The sequence below is a fragment of the Nyctereutes procyonoides genome, unplaced genomic scaffold (assembly GCF_905146905.1).
Source record: "Nyctereutes procyonoides isolate TBG_1078 unplaced genomic scaffold, NYPRO_anot_genome, whole genome shotgun sequence".
In the NCBI taxonomy this organism is placed as follows: Eukaryota; Metazoa; Chordata; class Mammalia; order Carnivora; family Canidae; genus Nyctereutes; species Nyctereutes procyonoides.
In genome coordinates this window covers 3,378,483-3,403,169 of record NW_026575117.1, presented here as the reverse complement: position 1 = coordinate 3,403,169, position 24,687 = coordinate 3,378,483, and the positions used below count along the sequence as shown (strand labels likewise).

General features: G+C 45.6%; 1 protein-coding gene across 1 annotated transcript in view; it reads right to left on the bottom strand.

The window, feature by feature from the left end:
* Nucleotides 1–2,682: 2,682 nt before the first annotated feature.
* Nucleotides 2,683–24,687, bottom strand: part of ATF6 (activating transcription factor 6) — a 200,652-nt gene continuing 178,647 nt past the window's right edge. The window contains exon 16 of the mRNA XM_055334088.1: nt 2,683–7,711. Coding sequence (XP_055190063.1) covers nt 7,503–7,711 — 209 coding nt within the window. The 3' untranslated portion in view covers nt 2,683–7,502. The remainder of the gene's footprint in view (nt 7,712–24,687) is intronic.

Below are 24,687 nucleotides of genomic sequence, written 5' to 3'. Positions count from 1 at the left end.
CCGAGGACGTGGATCTCGTCTGGTTGATCCGTATGGTTTCCCGCAGATCAGTGGTACGGGCCTGAGCCTGGTCCCACACTCAGAGTCTGTGGCAGTTCTGAATCTGGGCCCACGACCCCTGGCCCCACTCACTGTGCAGAAACGCCGCCCAAGGGTGCAAGTCCCGCCGGGTGCTCAGGCCGTGTGCATAAGCTGGAGGCTTTGGAAGTCAAGCAGGGCCCCCTAAGAAATGAGAATCAGGGATCCCTGGGTGGTGCAGCGGTTTAGCGCCTGCCTTTGGCCCAGGGCGCGATCCTGGAGACCCGGGATCGAATCCCACATCGGGCTCCCGGTGCATGGAGCCTGCTTCTCCCTCTGCCTATGTCTGCCTCTCTCTATCTCTGTGGACTATCATAAAGAAATAAATAAATAAATAAAGAAAGAAAGAAAGAAAGAAAGAAAGAAAGAAGAATCAGGGGTGACTCTGGGAGTTCTCCCTTTGCTCACCAGTGTAGGGCTCTGCTGTCAGCGACGGGGGATACGGTCTAGGTGTTTCTGGGTGAGCCCCAAAAGGTCTCCCATCTAAACGAGCACAGTTTTCAGGAGAGACAGTGTGGCCAACAGTTATTCTTTCAAGACGACCCTTTATATGGCGTGTTGCATCTCTTTGAAAGCCCCATTCTTTCCTTCCGGATGAAAGTATTTCCGTTTTGGGTTAGTGATCTCTTACAGAAGCGGCTTCTAGATCTTGCGGTCAGCAGCCACACTAGATGTCAATTCTACAGTGGAAACTGAGATAGAACTTGCGATTGAACAGGTAGGCAGTGCAGGTGCCCTGGGGACAGGGCTGGATGTCACACTTGGGCTCTTGGATGTGAGCAGGGTGGGGGGCAGCTGCGCCCGGGGCCTTCAATGAGGGGAGCACCCAGCTTGTCTTCAGCCCACTGGGTAGGTCATCCAAGATGCGGGCCCAAGGAGGGAGGTCAGGAGAGGCAGGGAGGCAGCCCCCGGGGGCTTGATGCACAACCAGCACGGGGCTTCAGAGGTGAAGGAGGTCACAGAAAACCCCCAGGGACCGCTGGATCTTGCCTCCTAGCTACTGGCCGTCCTTCCTGAACGTGCCTCAGCCCCCTGGCTGCCTGGGATAACGTGGCTTGGCTTCTTCCTCTCTACTGGGTCTCCTGTAGCTTCCATTGTGGCCTTGGAGGATGCGTGGCAACGTGGCGCAGTAGAAGGAATGTAGTTTAAAAAATCAAGAGAGACTTAATTTCAAATCCCAGCTCTGGTGTGTGCTCATTTTGAGATCTTGGACCAGTTCCTTCTTCTTTGGGGCCAAATTCTTTATCCGGAACACGTGGGTAATGGTACGTGTCATAAGGCTGCTGTGACGCCCAACGAGCCAATGCTCATAAACGCTTAGCACTAAGTCTGCAACATGTGTCAGCTGTTACGCAGTGAGCCGAGGGATGGATTCTCCGCTGGCATCTGCGTACACGTCACACAAATGGGTGTGATGGGTTTCCCTCTAGGGTCAGCAGAGCATGGAAGTGGCCTACCTTTCCTATGAGAGCAAGTCAGATAAACGGCAGAGCGTGTGAGAAGAGCCCTCTGTTTACGGCACCACGTACGGCTCAGCCCGTGTCACAGTGGTTCTCCTCGGAGATCCGAGGCTTGTGTCCCACCTACAGAGGGACGTCCCAGGGGACAACCCCAAAGGCTCCGGTGGCGGAGGGGAAGGATAGATTTCCCTGTGGCCTCACACTCTCTGGTTTTGAACTATCGCGCTTCCCCGACTGCCCGCCCTTCTCAGCAGTCACGCGGCCAGAATCCTCCGTGCCTTCCCTCCCCAAACAACACAGACACACGGCCGTGCGTGCAGCAGGCGGTGCTGAAGGTTTGGGATGATACAGAGGATTGATGTTAACAGCCCCGGCACCCGGAGACCACGCCACGTGGCTCAATCCCACTTTGTCCCGGCTGCTGCCCAGCCAGTCCTCCAGTGTCCGCCCACCTTCTCGGCAGAGGACGTCCCTTCCCGGGGACGTCTGCTACAGTCTCCAGGAACATGTAGTTTTGCCTCGGGGAGAACCGCGGTGTTACCGTGTCTCGGTGTCTGGCTCCACAGGCCACCTGCGAGCTGTCTCAGGGCGAGGCCCCCACAGGATCAAGGTCTCCGGAGGTGGGACAGTGCAGTGGCCAAGTGTCCACGTGCTGGAGCTAAACTGCCTGGGCCCAAACACTGTTGGGCCTGGCCACGTGGGCGTGGGAGGGCCGGGAGCAGGCAGGACCAGGAGCCTGCGGCGGTGCCTGAGGCATACACTGGGCGCTCAGTGCGTGTCCCGCGGGGACTCTGCTGTGGGGCAGAGGCACATGCTGCATGTGCGGTGACACCGGCCATCCCAAGAAGGGGAGAGGCCCGTGATGTGACCAAGTAACGCCGTTTCCTGATGCAGAAGGACCAAGGAGGAGTTCTTAGATAGATTTTTCTCCTTGGTAAGACTGTAGTTGAAATATTTGGACACAATAAAGGAAACTTTTACTTAACCAGGCTGGTGGGGGAAGAGTGGAAGAGGGTTCTGTTGTTTTCATCTAAACAGCAACAGGCCACAAGCCATTTTAGGTTTCCCTCCTCATTATTAATCTCTTAACATTCAAGATTCATTTTGGGTCTTTTCTTCTCTTTCTGTACAGAACAAAATAAAGCAAGTTTAAAAATTCTTTATTTGCATCTTAGACAAAGAACAAATATTGCATGGTAAAGACCTGCTTAAAAGCATGTTAAGTCCACTGTCACGGTTTCTTTATGCCTCGTAAACCAACACAACTACTACGGGAGACCGTGGTACCTCGTTCCTCCCCATCTTGAACCTGTTCTTAATTTAGTTGGATGCAACCTTAGAAGGAAAACCCTGGGGAAAAGCTTGGTGAACACTCCTCTGGCTCTAATGGCTCCATGCATGAAGCATGATGGGTCTTAGCCCAACAAAACTTGCCAACATGATGAGAAACAAGAAACTGCGGTCTTCAGGCCAGCAGTCCCTGGTGGTTTTCATCTAAGGTTCTCTTTCCCCCTCTTGTCCAGATGGCTGACCTGGAAAGCAGGGCTGAGTGTGAGCTCAACAGTCCAACAGACAGACTGTGAGTCGACCTGCGGGTCTCTCTCTGGGGGACACTCCAGGGGCCATCTCCAGCCTCCTGGTTTACCTGATGGTCGCCAACTATCCTGGGTGCAAGCAGCATGACAGTGTGCTGTCGGCTGACCTTGGCAAACGATAAAATACAACTTATTTACTCCTTGGTTCCCCAAACTAATGGAATTAAGTCTTAATGTCCCATACCGCTAATGCTTAATGTTAGCAAACCATTATATGTCAAGACTGGTGTCCATTCTCTGACAGTGGCTAGCCATGACATGATTTGCACACAGGACCAAATCTCCTGATCCAGATGACTCTGTTCATCTTTTCATAACCTGACAGATAACACAGCTATTAGAACAATCTGCTCAAAGTTCCAGACTTATCTAAAATAAACTTTGTTTTAAGCTTAGTCACTAAAAATAGAAGTTAACAGGATACACTCTCATTTCTATTTTCAGGTAGGAGAAAACTATATTTCCTTTATGCATAGTTCCATCTGGACTCCACCAACATTTTTTTGGGTAGTCCAGTATTCTGTTGTCCCAGAAAATTAAAAATCGACCACGATCGTGGTGGTGGTAGCAGATGGGAGGCAAAGAAGTTGCCCCCTCCCAAATGTTACTTGGGGTTGGAACGAAAATTTCTCCCATTTCCTTTCTTTAGGCTTTATTCTTGCTTTAAAGGTATGTAATATAATTAGTGCTCATATTAGCAGCAAAGATCCTCTTTTCTGTAAATCAGAAGGACTCAGCATGGGCAAAGACAACATTCTGGTAAAGAAGGTGGTGTCCAGAGGTGGTAATGAGCATCTATTGATTCTAGCATTAAGCAATCTTGAGAGGTTAATTCATATGAAACAGCCAATAGTGCGAAAGGCTTCATTCGAACTTCAGTTCCTGTGAACCTGCCGCCGGAGGCTGTGGGCCCAGCGGGAGGCAGTGGCAGGGGCCTCCCTGGGTGGAAAACATCCACGAGGTCAGATCGAAGGGGACGTGGGGTCTTACTCTGGCTCGTCAGTAAGAAGGGGTTACTTCGAATAGGTAGCTGAACGTAGAAGTGGCTTTGAAACTTTTCAGTGTTAGAAAGTCAAAGACGGGTTTTTCCCTGTGCTAGTTTTCTGCCAAGTTTCACAACCTGAGCTGAGTAAAATGGCAAGAGCCAGAAAGTAGTGCAAAAGTCGCAAGGAGCTGGAGAGTTGTCTGGTTTCCATCATCCAACTGCCGCAGCAACGGCCGTCTTATCAGGGTCACTGCTGTGCCAAAATGTGGCTCATGCCCGGAGGGAAGAGTCAAGCCACGAAGGTTTAGTCGGGACAGTATCTCTTTAAAAATGATACAAAAATCAGTTTGAATCCCAAGTTGCTTGTCTATTTCTAAGTAATGTTTGTTCAGAACACTCAAGAATGAGTCATGTAACGTTGCTGCTTTCAAATACCTCCGTGTCTACTTCTTGCTCACAAGAAAAGGCAGAGACATGCCAACTTGGTGCTGGAGCCTGTGGTCATTTAAAAAAAAGTTAAAAGATGCTCTGAGATTTTATAATTACAGTTTTTGTTTTTGTTTTTTTACTTGTGAAAAGATAAACCCCACCCAATAATTTAATGTAAAGCATCTAAACTACAAGCGTGGCAAGCTTTTGATTCAAGATAATCCTTTTAACAAATCCTAACCTTGGAAAGAGGCCGTTTATGCTACCATGCCAATGGAGCTGTGTGTCTGTCTTGCTGGGGGAGTGGGCCCCGTGGGGGGAGCCCCGACATCTGCCTCAGGAGTTACCTGAAGCAACAGCCACTGCCGTGCAGCCTCGACACACAGGCCTTGCAAGTGGGTGGGAGAACCATCGCTTCCCAGGAGAGGCACGATGGCCGAACCAATGCAACAGTCATCTACCCATGGGTGGCCTTGCCTCATCTGCTTTATCTAATTATCCTACAAGCTTACAAAAATCCCACTTAGTGAAAACTTAATAAATTAACATTTATATGTATATCCTCTGCAATTCCTGGCTGCAATCCCCAAAAGGCGATTTCACCCCAAAACAGCAGCTTAATTTATCCGTCAGGCACAGCCACGTTCTCTTTCCCAATGAGCCCCACTGGTGAGCATAGACAGTAAGTCAAAACCACCATGGGGCGCAGGAATTCATAAGAGCTTTGATGCCAATTAGAAGAGTAGACTTCTTTGCAGTTGTCAGGTGTCATCCCATCCCTTCCAGAGGCTTCACCCTGGGGAGCAGCCTGCTCAGCAGGGGGAGAACCGGCGCTGTTCCCAGGCTGCTGCTGGCGGTCACAACTCCTTGCGCCCGTTACCCGCACTGCCACTTGTAGGAGAGGCCTCAAGCTGGGCCAGTGCAACGGAAGTGCCCCGTCTGGTGGGACAGGTCAGGGGAAGCAGGCTCGGAGGGCAAAGCACAAGCAGGGGGCGAGAAGCTGGTGTCGCGGTCTGTGGGGTGTGAGTCAGTGCAGGGAGAAAGCACTGTCTGTAAGGCTGGGCTCACGTCCACTGTGACGGTGACGACAGCTCCGGTGGACCAGCATGGGAATGACCATGTCCCCTTGCCTGTGGCTGCTTGCTTGGCTGGTTTGCAAGACAGATGGAAGGACATGGGATGGAAGAAGATGCTCCCAAGAGAAGGTATCCTGCCATCTGTGGGTCTTGTCTGTCCACAGAGCCCTCTGGTCCTGGCGCCCATTGGAGGTGGTGCAGTCCCGGGGAGGGCGCTTCTCGTATGGACGTCGCCCCACATGGGGACAGTGGCCACAGAGGCAGTGTGGCCCGGGCTCTCCGAGGCTATTAACATGACCAAAATCCAGATCCCCAGGGACCGTGGCCACAAAGCACCCCAGCCCTCGCAGACTGATCTCATAGACTGATCTCCTCGGGGAGCCTCCCACTGGCTTGGGCAGAGAGGCATCGCTGTCCTGAGCTGGAAGTGTTAGTGACACCTCAGAATTATTCAGGGGCCAGGCTACTTGCAGGCAGACGGTGACTGGCCACAGGGCACTTGCACAGGAGTCTTTCCTCTTCGGGTTCGGAGGGAAGGGAAGGCCAGAGCGCAGGCTGGAAGGGAAGAAGGCCACCCCAGGCGGGTGATCAGGGGAAGAGGCCGTGTCTGCAGAACAAGTTCTAGTGAGAAAGTGCAAAGCCTCCCAGGAGAGTAAGGAGGACTCGAGTTAGAAACTGAAGGCAGAACCAGACAGGAGGGGAGAGGAGTCAAAGCACAGGAAGGTGTAAGGGAACACAGTAGGGCTAGTTTTTTGTTCTTTCTTTTGTACCCATCATGGGAGGACAGAAAAGTTCATTCCTTCACTGTCTTTTCACTGCAGAAGCTGAAGCTGCTGGTGTGGGTGGGATGCAGTCCCCGACCAAGGAGTCCAAGCCCGCCCATCTGCGGAACCTCAGGGAGTCCATCCTTTGTCAATTCTCATGAGAAAAACATTTATTTGCTTAACACCACCCTGCGTGTTCCTGAGCTGGATCTGGCAGTGTCACATCCATAGAAGGTGTGTTGTGGGTGGGAAGTCACAGTTAAAGTGAAGGATTTGTCCCAGGGTCCTTGCAGACCTGCCCAGGCGAGGGAAGCACACAAGCGCGGATGTGGACACTCCGTGGCCCCAGAATAAACACTTGCTGCACCTTTAATCTTAAACTCCAGTCACATCAAAACTTACAGCGTGTTCAACCCGTGGTAACAGAGCTGGCTCCTCTCGCCTGAGGCCCACCACTGACCCTGCTCTTCCGTTACATCCTCTCCAACCTGCTGCCCTCGCCCTGGCGCCCCACAGAGTCACCCACACACGGCGGCGGCGGGAGCTGCCATTCCCAGGCAAAGATCAACTTCACCTAGGGGATTTTTCCCTTTTACCTAAAGCTCTCAACTGTCCTGACTCTTTCTGGGGGTGGTTTTCTGGCTGTTCTGGTTTTGAAATCTGTTCCCAGTAAGCACAATATCCACAATGGATTTGCACTAAATTAATAAAAACTAATTACTGGCAACATCGGTGTGCTGTACAGCTGTAAATAAAAATCTCTATCAAGAAGTGAAATGGCAGAGAAGGGAAGAGGATCTTATTTTAAAGATGATTATGTAAACACAAAAGAAATACAGAAGGAAAAGCAATTCAGAAGGGTACAGAAAAAAATATACACTGGGCAGCAAGGGGGGCTTTGCCGTTGGAGGAGTGCTGTTTCCCTGGTGCCTGAATTTCAGTGCTTTCCAAGTAGAAGGGCAGACGGTGAAAAACAGCTTTCTCCGCTGTCCCTGAAACCCTCCTGCGCAGCAGCAATCTCTGCCTGCTACTCAGAAGGCAGAGAGGGACAGGTCTCCCCCCTGCTGTCCAGCCTGGCTGAGTCCCACAGTATTTTCCAGCGCAGCCTCCCAGCACTACTGTAATGACTCCGGGATGGTGCTGACAGCGTGGGCTGCCTCAGTGGCTGCCGGAGGGGAGCCGAAGAAGGTGTTGGTTTGATTTCTCTGCTGGTCTCGGAGATGAGGGGGGACAGACGAGCTCTTGATGTGGAGGATCCTAGTGTCCATCACCTGACAGTCAATCTGCATCATGACTTCGTAATCCTGCCCGTTGATCACGTTTTCTGTGGGAAGAGTGAATACACATGAGGAATAAATACTCAACAGAATGGGCCATTCTGCCCTAAGCTTCAATTCCAGAAACACCTAAATAAGTTCACACTGTCAAGAGGCTTTCAAGGGAACAAAAGGACTCCATCAGTCACCATGCAGAGCTATGGCTGGGTGAGGTGCTGGGACAGCCTGTCTGCCTCAATACCAGGTCCCAAACAACCTTTATCAGCTCAGTAAGGAGGTCTTGGAGCTGGGAAGGAGCTAACACCAGAGTATCTGACAACCGACACCATGTGAAGGATTCAGTGGCAGGTGGAGGGAAGAATAATTAAGCGTCCCCTCCCCTCCAACAATGGGAAGGAATAAATGTCAAAAGAATCAACCTACTGTGTGCATGGTAAGGAGGCCCTGGCTGAGCCACTTGCCTCCCACTCAGCAGTCATGGTTCTGATTTCAGTAAGACATTCCCAGCTATGAATTTCAGGGTTGGCCTGAGCAGCATAAAGTACAGGGAAGACAGACAACAAGGTGGAGACAGGACAACGATGCTCATGCCCAGAGGCCACTTCCCTTCCTCAGTAAGGCCGTGTGTGATTCCAGAGTTCTTGAATCCAGGTACAAGAGACGTTTCCAACTTGGGATTAGAGGGGGTGCTACAGGACTTGCAGGTAAACGAGGCTACTTGCAGAGGGAACAGGGAAACCACACTGAGCCACGCTCACTTAACACATACGGGAGATCTCATCACCAGTTTATCATACACATGCTCTTACTTTGTAAGGGGATGAACGCTCTTTATTTTAGGGAGAGGGCCAAATTACTTCCTGATTTGTAATGCTGGGTAGTCATTTTCCAACTTGTAGTTAATGAAACTTGGGCATAATGCTGATGTGAGAATTCTGAGCAGGTGGCCTTTCCCAGCCCCTCTCGACATTCACAGCAGTGGAGTTAGAAGGTGTGTGAATGTGGGCTAATGCTGGCATCTCCATTCGCATGTCCCCTGTGAATCTGGAGCTGGAAGTGGGGACCAGAGCGAAGGCCTAGTCTTGCTGCCTGTTTATGAAGATGATACACGGCCAACCAGTGACTTTCAAAATTAAACACTTGGCTTCTCTAGGACCAAGAATTGAATTTAAAAGTAGATTTCTATTTTTTTGTTTTCACTTCAGCACTGTGTATGCCAAGTATTATAAATCTAGAGAAAGAAAATCCAAAGTTTGACATTTGATCTTCAGATTCCATTGTTATGTTTGGGAAAATTGAGCCATGGAGTGTGTCATAGTTTAGGACTTCGGGAAATCCTCTAATCCTGGGGGTCTTAAGTTAGGGTCTAAATGCATAGACTTTAGGGAGTCTCTAAGTTCCCTGAAATCGCATGCAAAATTTTATTTGTGTACTCATTTTTTTCTGGAGAGGAGCCCCAACAGATTCTCAAAGGGGTCTCGCCAAAAGCTGAAAACTATTGGATCTAATAACCTAACAATTTTAAGTTCCTTGAGCAGATGTTATAGTCTTTGTTAAAGCCAATGGAAGACATCATTCCTCCACTTTGCTGATTAGCTATCTGCTCTAATTTTTTAAATAGTCTCCGTTGATGATTAATTTTTCATTATGTCTTATAAATCTCTCCTATCACAGCTGAAGCTTATTTCCTTCTTCCCCAGTCTTACTAGAGATGAAGAACAGCTGGCTGCTCCTCTGCATTAACTAACCCTACCAATTCTTTAAGATCACTGCTGTGGACACTTCAATTTTGCTCCCTTTCCAACCAACTTCCCCCTGTGGCAATAGGCAAGACAGCCCATTCTCTCAGAGTCTGGGTTTGGTCTTGTTTTATGTTTTGGGTTCCAAGTGTAAGTGAAATTATGTGGTATGTGTCTTTCTAGGTCTGCTTTTTTGAGTTAGCATAACATCCATTAGGTCCATCCACGTTGTTGCAAAAGGCAAGATTTCATTCTTTTTTATGGCTGACTCCATGCAGGAAGCCCAATGTGGGACTCGATCCTGGGACTCCAGGATTAGGCCCTGGGCCAAAGGCAGGCACCAAACTGAGCCACTCAGGGATCCCAGTTTTTGTTTTTAAAGTCTGTTTTGTCTTATGAGTATAGCTATGCCAGCTTTTTGTTTCCATTCACTTTCAGCGTGTCTTCACTTTTTAAAAGATTTTATTTATTTATAAGAGGTTGGTGGGAGGAGTAGAGAGAGGGGGGCCCAGCTCAGGGCTTGATCCTATAACCCTTAGATGATGCTCTGAGCCGAAATCAAGAGTCAGATGCTTAACCGGTGAGCCACTCTGGTGCCCCTGTGTCTTCACTTCTGAAGTGAGTTTTTCATATGTAGTATATAGATGTCTTTTTAAAAATGTATTCAGCCACTCTGTCCTTTGATTGGAGAATTTGTGGTCTGTTTACATTTAAAGTGATTACTGATAGGTATGTACTTATTGCCATTCTGTTTTCTGGCTGTTTTTGTAGTTCCGGTTTCTTCTTTTTCTCACTTCCTGTGGTTTACTATCTCTTCTTAGTGTTATGCTTAGATTCTTTTCACATTTTCTTTTTTACTATATTTTCTAATGTACATAATGGTTTACTTTAAGTTGACAGTGACTTAAATTTGAACACATTCCAAAATTCTACATTTTTAACTCCTCCACCCCACATTGTTTCTGATGTCACATTTTATGCCTTTTAATGTGTTCCTTAACTACTATAGTTTTAGTTGATCTTACTGCTTTTGTGTTTTGTTTTGTTTTGTTTTTTTTTAAAGATTTTATTTATTCATGACAGGGGGCGGGGCAGAGACACAGGCAGAGGGAGAAGTAGGCTCCATGCAGGAAGCCCGAGGTGGAACTTGATTCTGGGTCTCCAGGATCACACCCCGGGCCGAGGGGGTGCTAAACCGCTGAGCCACCGGGGCTGCCCTGCTTTTGTGTTTTAATCTCCATATCAGCTTTGTAAGTGAATGAATCCACTATTTTTATGATAGATTTAGCTGTTCTGGTGAGATTTTTTACTTTCATAGGTTTTCTTGTTACTACTGCCATTTCTTTTCAGCTTAAACAAGTCCCTTTAACATATCTTGAAAGGCTGCTTTAGTGGTGATGAACTGCTTTATTTAGCCTTTGTCTCGAAAGCTCTTCAGTTCTCCTTCAATTCTGAATGATAACCTTGCTGGGTAGAGTATTTTTGGCTGGAAGTTTTTTCCTTTCAGCACTTGTGCCATGCCACCCTCTTCTGGTCTGCAGTTTCTGCTGAAAAATCTGATCACCTTCTGGGGTTCTCCTTGTACATGACAATTTATTTTTCCCTTGCTGCTTTTAACTTTGGATATTTTAATTATAATGTGTCTTGGTGTGGATCTCTCTGGGTTCATCTTGTTTGGGACTCTCTTAAGGACTCTTGAATCTGGTTAGGGGAGTTTTTCTGCCCCCCTCTTTCTTCTCCTCCTGAGAACCCTATAATGTGATTGTAATTCTACTTGATGTACTTTTGGTCCCTTAAAGTTATCTTCATTTTTAAAAATTCTTTTTTCTTTTGGCTGCCCTGCCTGGGAAGTTCCATTGCTTTGTCTTCTAGCTCACTGATCCTTTTAATGTTTTGCCCAGCCTGCTGTTGAGCCCCTATAATGTATTTTTCAGTTATTTTGTTCAGGTCTGTAGATTTCTGTTTGGTACTTTCTTGTATTTTCTTTGTTGAAGTTCTGTGCTCATCCATTCTTCCTCTGGGTTTAGTAATCATCCTTATTTGACCATTATTTTAAATTGTTCACCAATAGATTACTTATCTCTGTATCATTAAGGTCTTTTCTTTTTGTTTCATCTTGTTCTTTCATCTGGAACGTATTTCTGTCTCCTCATTTTGCTTGATTCTCTGTGTTTTTATGAATTGGCAAAGCAGTTACCTTTCTCAGTCTTGAAGGACTGGCCTGTGTAGGTGATGAACCTTCTCATTCAATCTTGCCCTAGCTCTTGGTTATCTCTTGAACCTTTGTGATGGTCTAAACCACCTGATTTATTCTTGATATGTCCCTACTGTTGAGACTGTGCCAAGACCTGTCAATGTTCTGGGGGGAGGAATCTCATTCAATCTCACCTAAGTTTTAGGCAATTGAAAGCAAAATCCTTCAGGCCAACAGCTTTTAAAATATGTAAATAGATACAGTCCTGTGGGGTTACAACTGTAATCCCTGATGGTCTCCAGACCAGGAGATCTGAAGGTGTTGCCTGGGCAACAGTTCTACTAATTGGGGTTCCAGACCAATGTATCTGGGAGATCTTATAGAGCTGTAGTGAGGCTAAGGTGGTGTACAAGGAGGTATCTCTCTGGCTTACATTCCCTGAGAGCACCTCATTAGCCTCTGGATGTGTGGGAAACCTGAAACCTATCCCTCAGGCTGAAGCCCCAGGCTAAGAGGTCTTTTCCCCAGAAAAACTGAGTTGTGCTTTAGTCTGTTGTCTGTGCAGTGTTCTAGGGGTGGTAGCCTGCCAAGAACCATATTCCCAATTGTTACCTTCCCACGGGGCTTAGGAATACCAAGCTCCTGGCAATCAAGGGGGATCCCCTGAGTAGACGTGTTCCTGCTAGCTTTAACTAGGTAGGGCATACTTGCTGGCTTCAGAAAGGCAGCAGGAAAACAAGCATGCTTGTGGGTTTCAGGCCTGTAACAGGAGAGCAGTTGTGCGAGTGCACCTGTTTGAGGCTGGGAATGAGAGAATGTTGTGACCACGGTTGGCACTCACCTGTCCTGGCCAGGGAGCAGAGAAGTACTGCAGCTGCCAACATTCTCTGGCTTCTGTAAGGCAGCAGGTGTGATTGGTAGGTGTGTCCAAGTTCACCTATCTTTATGTTGGCAGGGGTATTGGAAGGTGAAAAATTGGCATCACCAGTGCCTCTCCTCCAAGGAGAGTTTCAACTGTCCCCTACCTTTCCAGCTAATGCTTTTAGGTCAGCGAATGAATTTCCTTCTCATCTAGTCTAAGCATTTTTCAAACTGCCATTTCTCCCGGGGGTCTTGGGTGAGATTGTGACTCCTTTCAAAGAGGAATCTCCTTTTCGACAGCACTTTGGGTCTCCTGGACATCAGCCCTGCTCATTTTTTAAGCCAGATGTTCCGGGGGCTTATCTCTCCAGTGCAGACCCCAGGGGCTGGGGTGCCTGATGTGGGGCACCAGCATCTTGGCTCTCTAGGAGAAGCACCAGGCTGGTGAGATCCTTCCCTATTGTGTGTTACTGTGCTGGGGATAGGGTTTTGGGTAAGACTGTGTCTCTCTCCCTCTCACCCCTCAGGGTATGGTCTTTCTACCCTTTGTTATGGAGAAGTAGTTCATTTAATTTTCAAAGGGAAATGCTCCTTAGGCAGCTGTAGGCTAGGTGTGGCTGTGGAGGATGAGGGGAGTTCAGCATTTTCCTACATTACCACCTTGTGGAAGTCATTTGCTTATCTTTAGAGAATTATATCTGAATGCTTGTAAATTAGCCAATGTTTCCTATTTTTTCCAACTACAGAGGCAGCTGTAGCCCTCTGGAAGACAGAAAACCTGCTAATGTATTTGGAGCCATTTCATTCTGAACATGTGCCAGGCTCAGGGTTTTTTCTTTTTTTAAGAATTTATTTATTTGAGAGAGAGAGAAAGAGAGAAAGCATGAGCGAGAGCAATCACAGGCAGGGGGGAGGGGTAGAGGGAGAAGCAGACTCCCCTGCTGAGCGGGGAGCCTGATGTGGGGCTTGATCCCAGGACCCTAGGATCATGACCTGGGCCGAAGGCAGATGCTTAACTGACTGAATTAATTGAGTCACAGGCTCAGCTTTCTAGGTGTCACACCAATAATTTGCTTTTGGAACCAGAGTCACTCCCTGTTACAGAAAAAACGAAAGGTTGTGTGTGTGGGTGCAGGAATGCACACATGCACACAGGGGCATATATAACCAGATAATGGAAAACACATGTATTAGAGACATGTAATACACATTATTAATTTTTACTGCTTTTCTGGATTAACTGGGAATCCAGATGACAATTTAAGATCAAGACTAGGTGCCCTCATATAGCCCAAGCACCTGCAAAAGTCATTATTAGCCCACGTGCCTGCTGTGGCTCAAGCGGGTAACTGGAGTTCTTTAATACCTTAATTACTGGGAAGAAATGGAAGACCTGGTGATATAAGCTTAGACGCTTGGGGGAAAACTCAAACTGTGACCTGATTCCAAAACCTGGGAGTCCCTAGCCATAGCTGAAAGGGCACTGTTAGCTTTTTTTTTTCTCTCTCTCTTTTTTTTAAGATGCTATTCATTTGTGAGAGAGAGAGAGAGAGAGAGAGAGAGAGAGAAAGAATTCAAGCTGAGGGAGAGGCAGACTCCCCGCTGAGTGGGGAGTCCAATGGTGGGGGGAAGGGGGACGCTGGGTCCCAGGACCCTGGGACCATAACCTGAGCCAAAGGCAGACGCTTAACTGACTGAGCCACGCAGGCGCCCTGGAATGGCACAGTTATTGAGACTCAGATGAGGTATCATCTAGGTGGCCATAAAATGAATTCTATTCTTCACTCCCTCCTGAAGGCAGCAACTTCCGGACAAGGAAGGAAGCAGCATTATCAGAAGACCACCAGAGAGGATGTGAATGTTTTCTGCTGAATTCAGGAAGCCCCTTCCTTGTGAAGTGACCTGCTGTGAGGAGACCCATGTTACTCAAACCTCTGAAAAACAGATCATGGGGCTACAGAGATGATCTTCCGTCCATTCTGTGGGACCTCACTGAAGCCCCTGGGTGCTTGAGTACTGACCCCCATGGACAGTGAGACCACTGCACCACTGCTGACGAGGCTCACAATTGTTCTAACTAGAGGAGGACAGACTGGCCAACAGCCTATGGTAACTCAGGGTCCCTCCTGGGCTGTGAGGCATCTGTGCACACGGTATGCTTCCAGGAGCAGCAAGGAGGCTCCGAAACTCCCCTCAAGAGGGCAGGAGGAGCTCCTGTGACCCTTTACTATAAGGTCTTGAGTGTGGTTAATAAGTGACCACCCCTGGAAAGGGCAGCATTTTTAACCATTGCCCATAATTTGTGCCTCAGTGTGAAGAAAGAAGCCCAGAACAGGTTCTGTTGGAGGGATGAGAACCTGAAGACTGGTGGCTCAGGGAGGAAGGGCCTCTGAGGAAAAACATGGGAGGCAGGCTGCACACTCCCACCGTGGGCCACATCTCCACTGTTAAGGTGCAACACCCTCATCAACAGAGCATCAAGGCGCAGGGGCTTTCTGACAGGAGAGAGTGTGGCAAATGTCCCACTGGGGGATGCGAGAGGCGAGTTATGTGACAGGACTGTTAAGCTGTTTTTGTGTACTTAATGAAGAAAGACCTTGACTGTTTAGAGAAAGCTGACTGGTAAGAAACAGCACGGATTGAGATGTTAAAGCTCACCCTCCCTCTTCTATCAGCAAACATGTGGGTACTGACCAAGTGATACAAGGAATCTTCTGTTATGGGCCTTCTGGAGCAAGCAGAATGAGAGGAAACACTGGTCTGAGTCAGGAGAACGGTGTAAAAAATGAACACTTCAAATTCAAAATTACTCAGGCATATAAAAAGGAAAAAACGAAGGGCTTCGCATATGAACACGAAACAGATTCTGAATGCTTGCTAGGGTTGAGGAAGCAGAAAATGTGCCTGGACACTGGAGGTGGAAAAACTCTAGGCAATGTGGAATTTTGAACAGCCTGTAAATGCACAATAACTAAGAACGGCCTGCCAAGAGACTGTTAGCTGGGAGGTGACTAACACATATGCCAGAACCTAGACCATAAACAGAATTAAAGATCCAAAAATTTACAGAGTTTAATCTTAAAAAGTCACAAGACTTCAATGCTTTGGAAAGAAGCATATATGATAAAACAGATTTCTATTGGGAATCTGACACTGATGCTAACAAGAGGTAGTTCTCTCTGCGTAAGCTAGACTGAGGACAGGCAGTGACAGGCTGTTGGTATCTGTACCTGAATCCAGTAGGTATGGGCAGGGGGGAGGGGGGGTTGAAGGCATGGAAAGGAGATAAAAATCCAGAAATTCACAGATCACAAGAGATACTTTCAACCAAAACAAACTAAAAGAAAAACAAGGAAAGAAGCCCCAAATGGGAGACCTAGTGGAAGTGAAAGGAAGGCTGGAATACACCAAACAATGAAGTGGTGCTGTGTCACAGTGTATAGCGGCTTTCCGGAAAGAACTTCCTTCCATAAGCTAACTCTACTACACCTAGTCAATCTCATCTCCAATTCTCAACTTGAGTCCTGGCTTTGACCATCGCAACACACAAGCATTGATTTTATCTCTGTAGGTATTTTCCTCTACCCTTCTGCTTTCTTCACCCAAATTCTCTAACCAGTCAAGTTCTATTAATTAAGGTCCATTTCAAGTCCCGCTAAGAAACCTTCCACAAGAACACCAACACTGATTTTTTTTTTCTTTACAGCCAATATATAAATGTTCTATTCTACAGAACAAGGCCAAAATGTTTAGAGAAAAGAGCTTTGGCTCATTTAAGAAATGTCTGGCATTTCTGAATATGGGGCAGGGAATGAGTGGCAGCACTAGAACCTCTCCCCCTCCCTCAGCTGGGAAGGACACTAATGGGCACACACAGATGGAAACACAGTATTTCCTTCTGACTTACAAGAGTCTTTTAGAGACATAAGGGACACATGCAAGCACAAAGAGTTCCTTGCAACCACCCTGTCTGCCCTCTGCCAAAAAAACAATCAAAGCAGAATGTCTCTGATGGCCTGGGGGGTTGGGGGGTGGGGTGGTGGTGGTGGTGGATTTTGGCTTGGGAGTGTCCAAAGGCAGGGAGGCAGGGAGGAATATCATATGTTTAGCTTTAAGACAAACCAGAATTTGTTAACTATTATTCAAGTGTTATGGACACAGGAAAACAGGGAGTCAGATGAAAAACGGTTATTAGATCTATAATAATTTCAGTTATTAGATCTATAATAATTTCACAGAAGAAGTGTGGGCCTAGAATAGGATATACATAAACCATTAACCCTTATGAGGCACCTGGAATGGTTATAATGAAGGGAACAACCAGTATTTAGTGGGCAGGGGCCAGGATGCTGGACAATCTGTAATGCACAGGGATGGTCCCACATCTCCTATAATATTCATGTAGGTAAAAACAAAATAAACCCCTGATCACTATTATATTAATCAAGATAGGGTCTCACTGTTTTACATTTAAATTACTTTTTACTGAGATTTTACTAGGCAGTGTGGCTTCAGAATACTTTCTTAGAACTATTCCACTATGCTGGGAATATTACTTCTTTCTAAACTCAAGAACTATTCACTTCAGAAAATCACATCACCTGTGGCAAAAACACTCTTGGTATTTGGGTCAGCACCACAATATACTACTAGTATCGGTCTGCATTTCTAGCTGTTGCACTCAGTGATAGTCTGCATCAGTGCAAGCACCTGACTTCTCCAGTACCTCTTATAATTAATACAACATAGGCACTATAACATATGATGCCTGAACGTTATGTTTGTTAATTCAACAAACATTTATGAATTTTTACCATGTGCCAGGTACTGAAGATAGGGTAGTGAACAAAACAGCTTAATTCTTATAAAATGAGAGAGAAGATGGAAACAGAAAATAAGCAGAAAGAATGCTAAATAAGTGCTATGGAGGAAAACAAAAGCATGGAAGGTGGTTAGGGTAGGCGGGGAGGTGGAGAGGGGGATGCAGGTTTAGATGCAGCACCCAGGGTACCTCTCCTAGAAGGTGATCTCAAAGACCTCAGGAGGTGAGGGATGAGCCATGCAGCCATCAAGGGGAGAGTCACATGCATGCATATCTAAGATTCGAGGAAGACATTTGGTGGAGAAGAGCAGCAAGTGATGGCAACAGGGGTGAGGACCGACTGGCAGGAGAAAACAGGGTTAGAACTGCAATTTGGGGAGTTGTTTGCAGACAAAGGACAGATGGCATCCTGAGACCAAATGGAATCACTCTTGGGGAAAGAATTATGGAAACACAGAAACACATGTGTCAAGAAAGAAGAGCATGAAGAGAAAAGGGAAGGTCTGTGATTTCATCAGATCACTGAGAGTATCTTTAACTGAGAACCAAACTCAATTTGTAACCAACCAACCTACCCACCTTCCTTCCTTCCCCAGTATTTGAGCACTGACTACAAGCCAGGCACTGTTACAGACTCATAAACAGCAGATCCCAGTTTCTGTACCCAATTAGACCTAGGCAATATTTTCTAAAGGAAAATGGACACACGATGGGTCATAAAACTATCAGTCAACATTTACTGAGTGCTTTGAACTGTGAGGAACTACAGAAGAAAATGGAGTTTCTTCACTTACATAGTTTACTGGCCTGTTGCAAAGCAGAATTTAAAGTATCTAAAACATGTGAAGTATCGGCAGTCCAAGGTGGTGGCACATGAAGAATCTGATCTCAACCTCCACCCATGGACAGGCTGTGTCGTCATCTACATAGAGAGCAGTTCCTCCTAAGGAAGCACTGAGGGTTGACAGAGCAGCTTCTGCACCATAAACAACAGAAGGAACACAAAGAGAGGGTGGGAGAGGGAGATGTGGCAATGATGGGAACCTCACCCCTGGCACAGTGACCTGCAGTAGGAAGGGATATCACTGAAGGGCCCCCATGCAGATTGGCCACCTTAGGACACAGTGAAAAAAGAGCAGTTTAAAGGGCAACTGGACTATAAGTGAAAAAAATCCATTCACTAACTCTACAGTATCTACCAAAAGGGTAGGAAGCTGCTGAACTCTCTCTGGGGTTAGAGGTGCAGCCAGTGCCATTTTCAATGTACCGCCATCAAATCATAATAGCTCAGGTGGGAATAGGATCAGGCACTCCAGCCAACTTGCTAGGGTCACCCTAGTATGCCCTAGGATCACACCAGCTCCAGCTGTCCATCCCCTCAGGTGACCCCAGCATGGCACCCCTGGGGATGTCTGGCTATACCTGATTCAGCTGCTCTGCCAAAAATGGCCCCAAAATGGAGCACCCAAGACCCCTAGCCCCTCAACTCCAGCCAGATGCCAAGGTGACCCCAACCCAGCATGCCAGGGGTCCCCCTACCCCCAGGTCTCAGCTCACATCAGCTCCAGCTGTCCTACCAGGGTGGCCTCAGCAGAGTCCTCTGGGACTCCTTAGCTCATACCTCCACTTCAGGACTGGTCATCCCACCAAGGTGATCCCAGCATGTAGTGTTCTGGGACACTCTAGCCCATGCCTGCTCCGGCATAGGCTGGTCTGCCAAAGCTGCTAGGCATATCATACAAGGACACTCCCATACAAGGCCACTCCTTTAAGACCAGGAGAGGTAGCTGCTCTGCCTAATTCTTAGAAACATACACAAAGTCAAGCAAAATGAGGAGACAGAGGAATACATTCCAAATGAAAGGATAACACAAAATGCCAGGAAAAAAGCCCTAATAAAAATGGAGAATAAGTAATTTACCTAACAAAAGAATTCAAAGTAATGGCTGTAAAGATGCTCACCAAACTTGGAAGAAGAATGGAGGAACACAGAACTTTAACAAAGAGTCAGAAAATATAAGACAAAACCGATCAGAGCTGAAGAATACAGTATCTGAAATGAAATACAATAGAATCAATAGCAGATTAGATGAAAGAGAAGAATGCATCAATGATCTGGAAGAGAGAATAGTAGAAATCACCCAACCAGAACAATAAAAAGAAAAAAGCTTAAGAAAGAATAGTTTAAGGGACTTGTAGGACAACATTAAGCACACGAACACTCATCTCATAGGGGTCCCACAGGAAGAAAGAGCCAGGGCCTGAAGAAATAACGGTTGAAAACTCCCCTAACCTGGAGAAGGAAACACACATCGAGGTCCAGGAAGCAGAGAGAATCCAGAACATGATGAACCACAGATCCACACTAAGACATATTATAATAAAATGGCAAAAGTTAAAGAGAAAGTCTTAAGGCAGCAAGAGAAAAACAGATACAAGGAAACCACCATAACTACCAGCTGATTTGTCAGCAGAGACCCTGCAGGCCAGAAGAGAACGGCAGCATATATTTAAGGTGCTGAAAAGGAAAAACTTACAGCCAAGAATACTCTAACCAGCAAGGCTATCATTTAGAATTGAAGGATAGATAATTTCCCAGACAAGCAAAAACTAAAGGAGTTCATCACTTCTAAGGCAACTTTATAAGAAATGGTAAACGGTCTTCTTTAAGCAGAAAAGGCCAAAACTAGAAATAAGAAAATATATGAAAGAAAAAGATCTCATTTGTCAAAGCAAATATATAGTAAAGGCAGTGGATCAGCCACTTAAAAAGCTACTCTGAAGGCTAAAAGACAAAAGTATGAAAATCACTGTAACTACAGTTAAGTGGCTAAAGTATATACAAAACAAAAATATGCAAAAACTGACATCAAAAACAAAATGTGGGGGAGGGGAGAGTAAAAATGTAGTGCTTTCTCAAGGAGTTCAAACTTAAGTGACTATCAGCTTATAACAGACTGCTATGTATGTGTAGGTTGATATACAGAAACCATAAGGGGAACACAAACCAAAAATCTACAATACACAGAAAAAAAGAGAAAAGGACCCAAATATAACACTAAAGAAAACCACCAACCAACAAGGGAAAAGCCCAGGGGAAGAAGAAAATAACAGAAAAACTATAAAAGCAACAAAATGGTAATAGTAATAGTATGTACTTCTCAATAATTACTTTAAAATGAAAGTGGACTAAATGCTCCAATCAAAAGATGTAAGGTGACTAAATGGATTTAAAAAAACCCAAGACCCATCTATCTGCTGACTGAAAGAAACTCACTTCCAATCTAAAGACACACACAGATAGTGAAGGGATGGAGAAAGATAATAGAAAAAAAAAAAAAAACCTGGAGCAGTAATACACAGATGAAACAGACTTTAAAACAAAGATTCTAACATAAGGCAAAAAAAAAAAAAAAAAAAAAAAAGTATTGCAAAATAAGTCAATCCAAGAAGGGTATAACATTTCTAACTGCTTATGCACCCAAAACAAGAGCATCAAAATATGTAAAGCAAATATTAACTAACCTAAAGGGAGAAATTGACAGTAATACAATAGTAGTAGGGGGACTTTATTAAAAGATTTTATTTATTTTTGAGAGACAGCATGTGAGTGGAGGGAGGGACAGGGGGGAGAAGGAGGGATAAGCAGACTCTAAGCTGAACTTGAGAGCCCGATGTGGAGCTCGATTTCACCACCCTAAGACCACAACCCGAGCTAAATTGAGAGTTGAACACTCAATTGATTGAGCCATCCAGGCACCCTTAGTAGGGAACTTTATTTATTTTTAAAGATTTTATTTATTTATTCATGAGAGACACAGAGAGAGAGACAGACAGACAGACAGGCATAGGCAGAGGGAGAAGCAGGCTCCCTGCGAGGAGCCTGATGCAGGATATGTTCCCAGGACCCCAGGATCACAACCCAACCATTGAGCCACCCAGATGCACACTCCCTCCTTTTTAAAGATTTTATTTACCTAGTAGGTAACTTTAATACCCCACTTACTTCAACAGATCATCCAAACAGAAAATCAATAAAAAGTCATTGGCCTTAAGTGACACATTAGACCAGATGGACTTAATAGATATATATAGAGAGGGGCACCTGGGTGGCTTAGTCAGTTGAGTGTCCCACTCTTTTTATTTTTATTTTTTAATTTATTTATGATAGTCACAGAGAGAGAAAGAGAAGAGAGGCAGAGACACAGGCAGAGGGAGAAGCAGGCTCCATGCACCGGAAGCCCGACGTGGGACTCGATCCCGGGTCTCCAGGATCGCGCCCTGGGCCAAAGGCAGGCACCAAACCGCTGTGCCACCCAGGGATCCCCGAGTGTCCCACTCTTGATTTGGCTCACGTCACAATCTCAGAGTTGTGAGACTGAGGCCTCCCCTCAGGGAACCTTCGTTCATTGTTGAGGGGATCTAAACTGGTATAGCCACCATGGAGAACAGTGTGGAGGTTCCCAAAAAATTAAAATTAGAACTACCATATGATCCAACAATTCCACTTTTGAGTATTTGAAGAAAACAAAAACACCAATCTAAAGAGATGTATGTACCACCGTGTTCCAATGTAGCATTATTTTCAATAGCCAAGATATGGAAGCAACCTAAGTGTCCATCTATAGATGAATGGATAATGAAAATGTGGTACTTATATATAATGAAGTATTATCCAGCCGTAAAAAAGAAGATGGCAGCCATGTTGTCATCTGTAACATGGATGATACTTGAGGGTACTGTGTTTAGTGAGGACAGAGAAAGACAAATACTGTGTGATTTCACTTATACACGGAATCTTAAAAACAAAAGAAATGAACAGAAAGAACAAAATAGAAACAGACTCACTGATAATATGAAACAAACTGTAACTGTTGGTTAACAGAAGGGAGAGGGATGGGGGTTGGTCAGGCAAAATAGGTGAAGGGGTTAAGAGCTGCTACAAACTTACAGTATTACATAAATCCAGATGTAATGTACAGCATAAGGAATATAGCCAATAATATTGCAGTAACTGTGCAGGTCATTTTGTAACGTATAAAAATATCAAATCACTATGATGTACGAAACTAATAGGATAGCATATGCCAGTTAACCTTCAATAAGAAAATATATTGAGGGCAGCCCCGGTGGCGCAGCGGTTTAGCGCCGCCTGCAGCCCAGGGCGTGATCCTGGAGACCCTGGATCGAGTCCCATCTCAGGCTCTCTGTATGATGCCTGCTTGTGTCTCTGCCTCTCTTTCTCTGTCTCTATGAATAAATAAATAAAATCTTAAAAAAAAAAGAAAAAGAAAAAAAATATATTGATAAAATATCAAACAAGTGAATTTCCTCAGAAAGGTCTTAACACCAGAAGTCAAGTAGCATCCCCACATCATGTTAGTCCTTTTCCTTCAAAACACTTGTTATGCATATAATAAGCACTGACATGTTTACTTGTTAATGATGGAGGTCTTCCTCGCTAGATCGTCGACTCCAGAAAGTCGGGAAGGATGTCTGTCTGTCTCGGTCACCACCACTCATGGCCCGGGCTAGTATAGTGCCTGGCTCCCAGTAAACAATGAAAAGTACAGAAAATGACCTTAGTGTTAAAAGGCTGTCCTCTCATACTTGCTAGTTATGTCGTCAGGTAATACTGTGCTTTCTGAAAGGTCTACCATTTTTGGCTCCAACCTGAGAAAAGTGCCATCCCGGAGTGGCTCCAGACGGGGTACTAGCAGCAAAGGATTTCTAGCATCCTCAAATACAAAAATAGTCCTGTTAAGACCTGTTTCTGAAGCACAGCCAAAGTCACTTCTCTTCAACCTCTAGTTTATATAATGAATTCCTCACCACAATCAACAATGACTCTAATTTTAAAAATTATTATTACTGAAACACAGTTGACGGACAGTAACAATGACTTTTAAAGGTGACCAGATGAAATCAATGCCCAGGAGATTTTGGGGCCTCCACTACAGAGATCTAAGCTATATTTATGGTCAAGTTCCTACTTTTTCTCAAGTTCAGCTCCTCTAGAGCTTTTGATAATTTCCTAAGATAATTTCAGGAAATCTGGTCGATCTCATAATTGTTCGGAGACCTAATGGCATGAGGTTTGCTTTTCTGTGGATGTGCCTACTGTTCCCCTGAGAATGCTGCCCACAAATGTGAGTGGCTATTTCATGAGATCATAGAAGAGTTCTGCTTCATTGCTCTCAGACAACTCTCTTGAAAGATTACAAAGGATATGATTAACAAAATTATTACTCATTTCTTCAAACTGAGTTCCTGAACTACCAAACTGACATCTGATTATGTAATTTCAATTACTGTCCCAAAAACTGAAAATGAGTGAACTTCAGGTATGGGACCCATTCAAAGATTGGGTTGGGGTTAAAATTCATTATGAAAGCCAAGGGAGCCAGACCTGAGACCTGGATCAATGATCCTATAGGCAGATTAAGGACCAAACCTCTACCATTACTGCTACTGGGTCAGAAGGCACTCTCTCCTCTAAAAAACCATGGCTCTGAAGTTGCACTTCAAATCAATGTGTGGAAATTACATGTTCTTCTCAGAGCATTAAAATAGCTTTTTCTGCAATATTATTCTCTACAATAATGCTCTGCCCATTGTGTTGGTCAGATTCAGGTTCTAAAGGGAATCAATGAGTATGAATTTTAGAGCATAAATGAACCTTAAAAGGATAACAAGGCCGGGCAGCCCGGGTGGCTCAGCGGTTTAGTGCCGCCTTCAGTCCAGGGCCTGATCCTGGAGACCTGGGATTGAGTCCCACGTCAGGCTCCCTGCATCGAGCCTGCTTCTTCCTCTGCCTGTGTCTCTGCCTCTCTCTCTCTGTCTGTCTCTCTGTCTCTCATGAATAAATAAATTAGGGATCCCTGGGTGGCGCAGCGGTTTGGCGCCTGCCTTTGGCCCAGGGCGCGATCCTGGAGACCCGGGATTGAATCCCACATCGGGCTTCCGGTGCAGGGAGCCTGCTTCTCCCTCTGCCTGTGTCTCTGCCTCTCTCTCTCTCTGTGACTATCATAAATAAATAAAAATTAAAAAATAAATAAATAAATAAATTAAAAAAAAAAGGATAACGAGGCCTCATATTACCAAACAACTCCCAGCCTATTAAAAACCCTAGCATACTTTTTATTCATCAGTGGAATCTAGTACTACAGATCTGGATTAAGTAGAGGATTCCTACTTCCTCCCTCCTCAAAAAAAAAAAAAAAAAAAAAAAGGCCGGGGGGCAGGAATAGAGGTAGGAGAGGTGGACATCAAGCTCACAAGTAAGTGTCCAGAACATCATTTGCCAGTCTGGGTGTCATTTTCTCCACTGAAATGTCAGAAGTTCTCAGTCTGCATTAAGCTTGGCTCCTTTTCAATCACATAACATTCAGAAAAGTCTAGGCATTT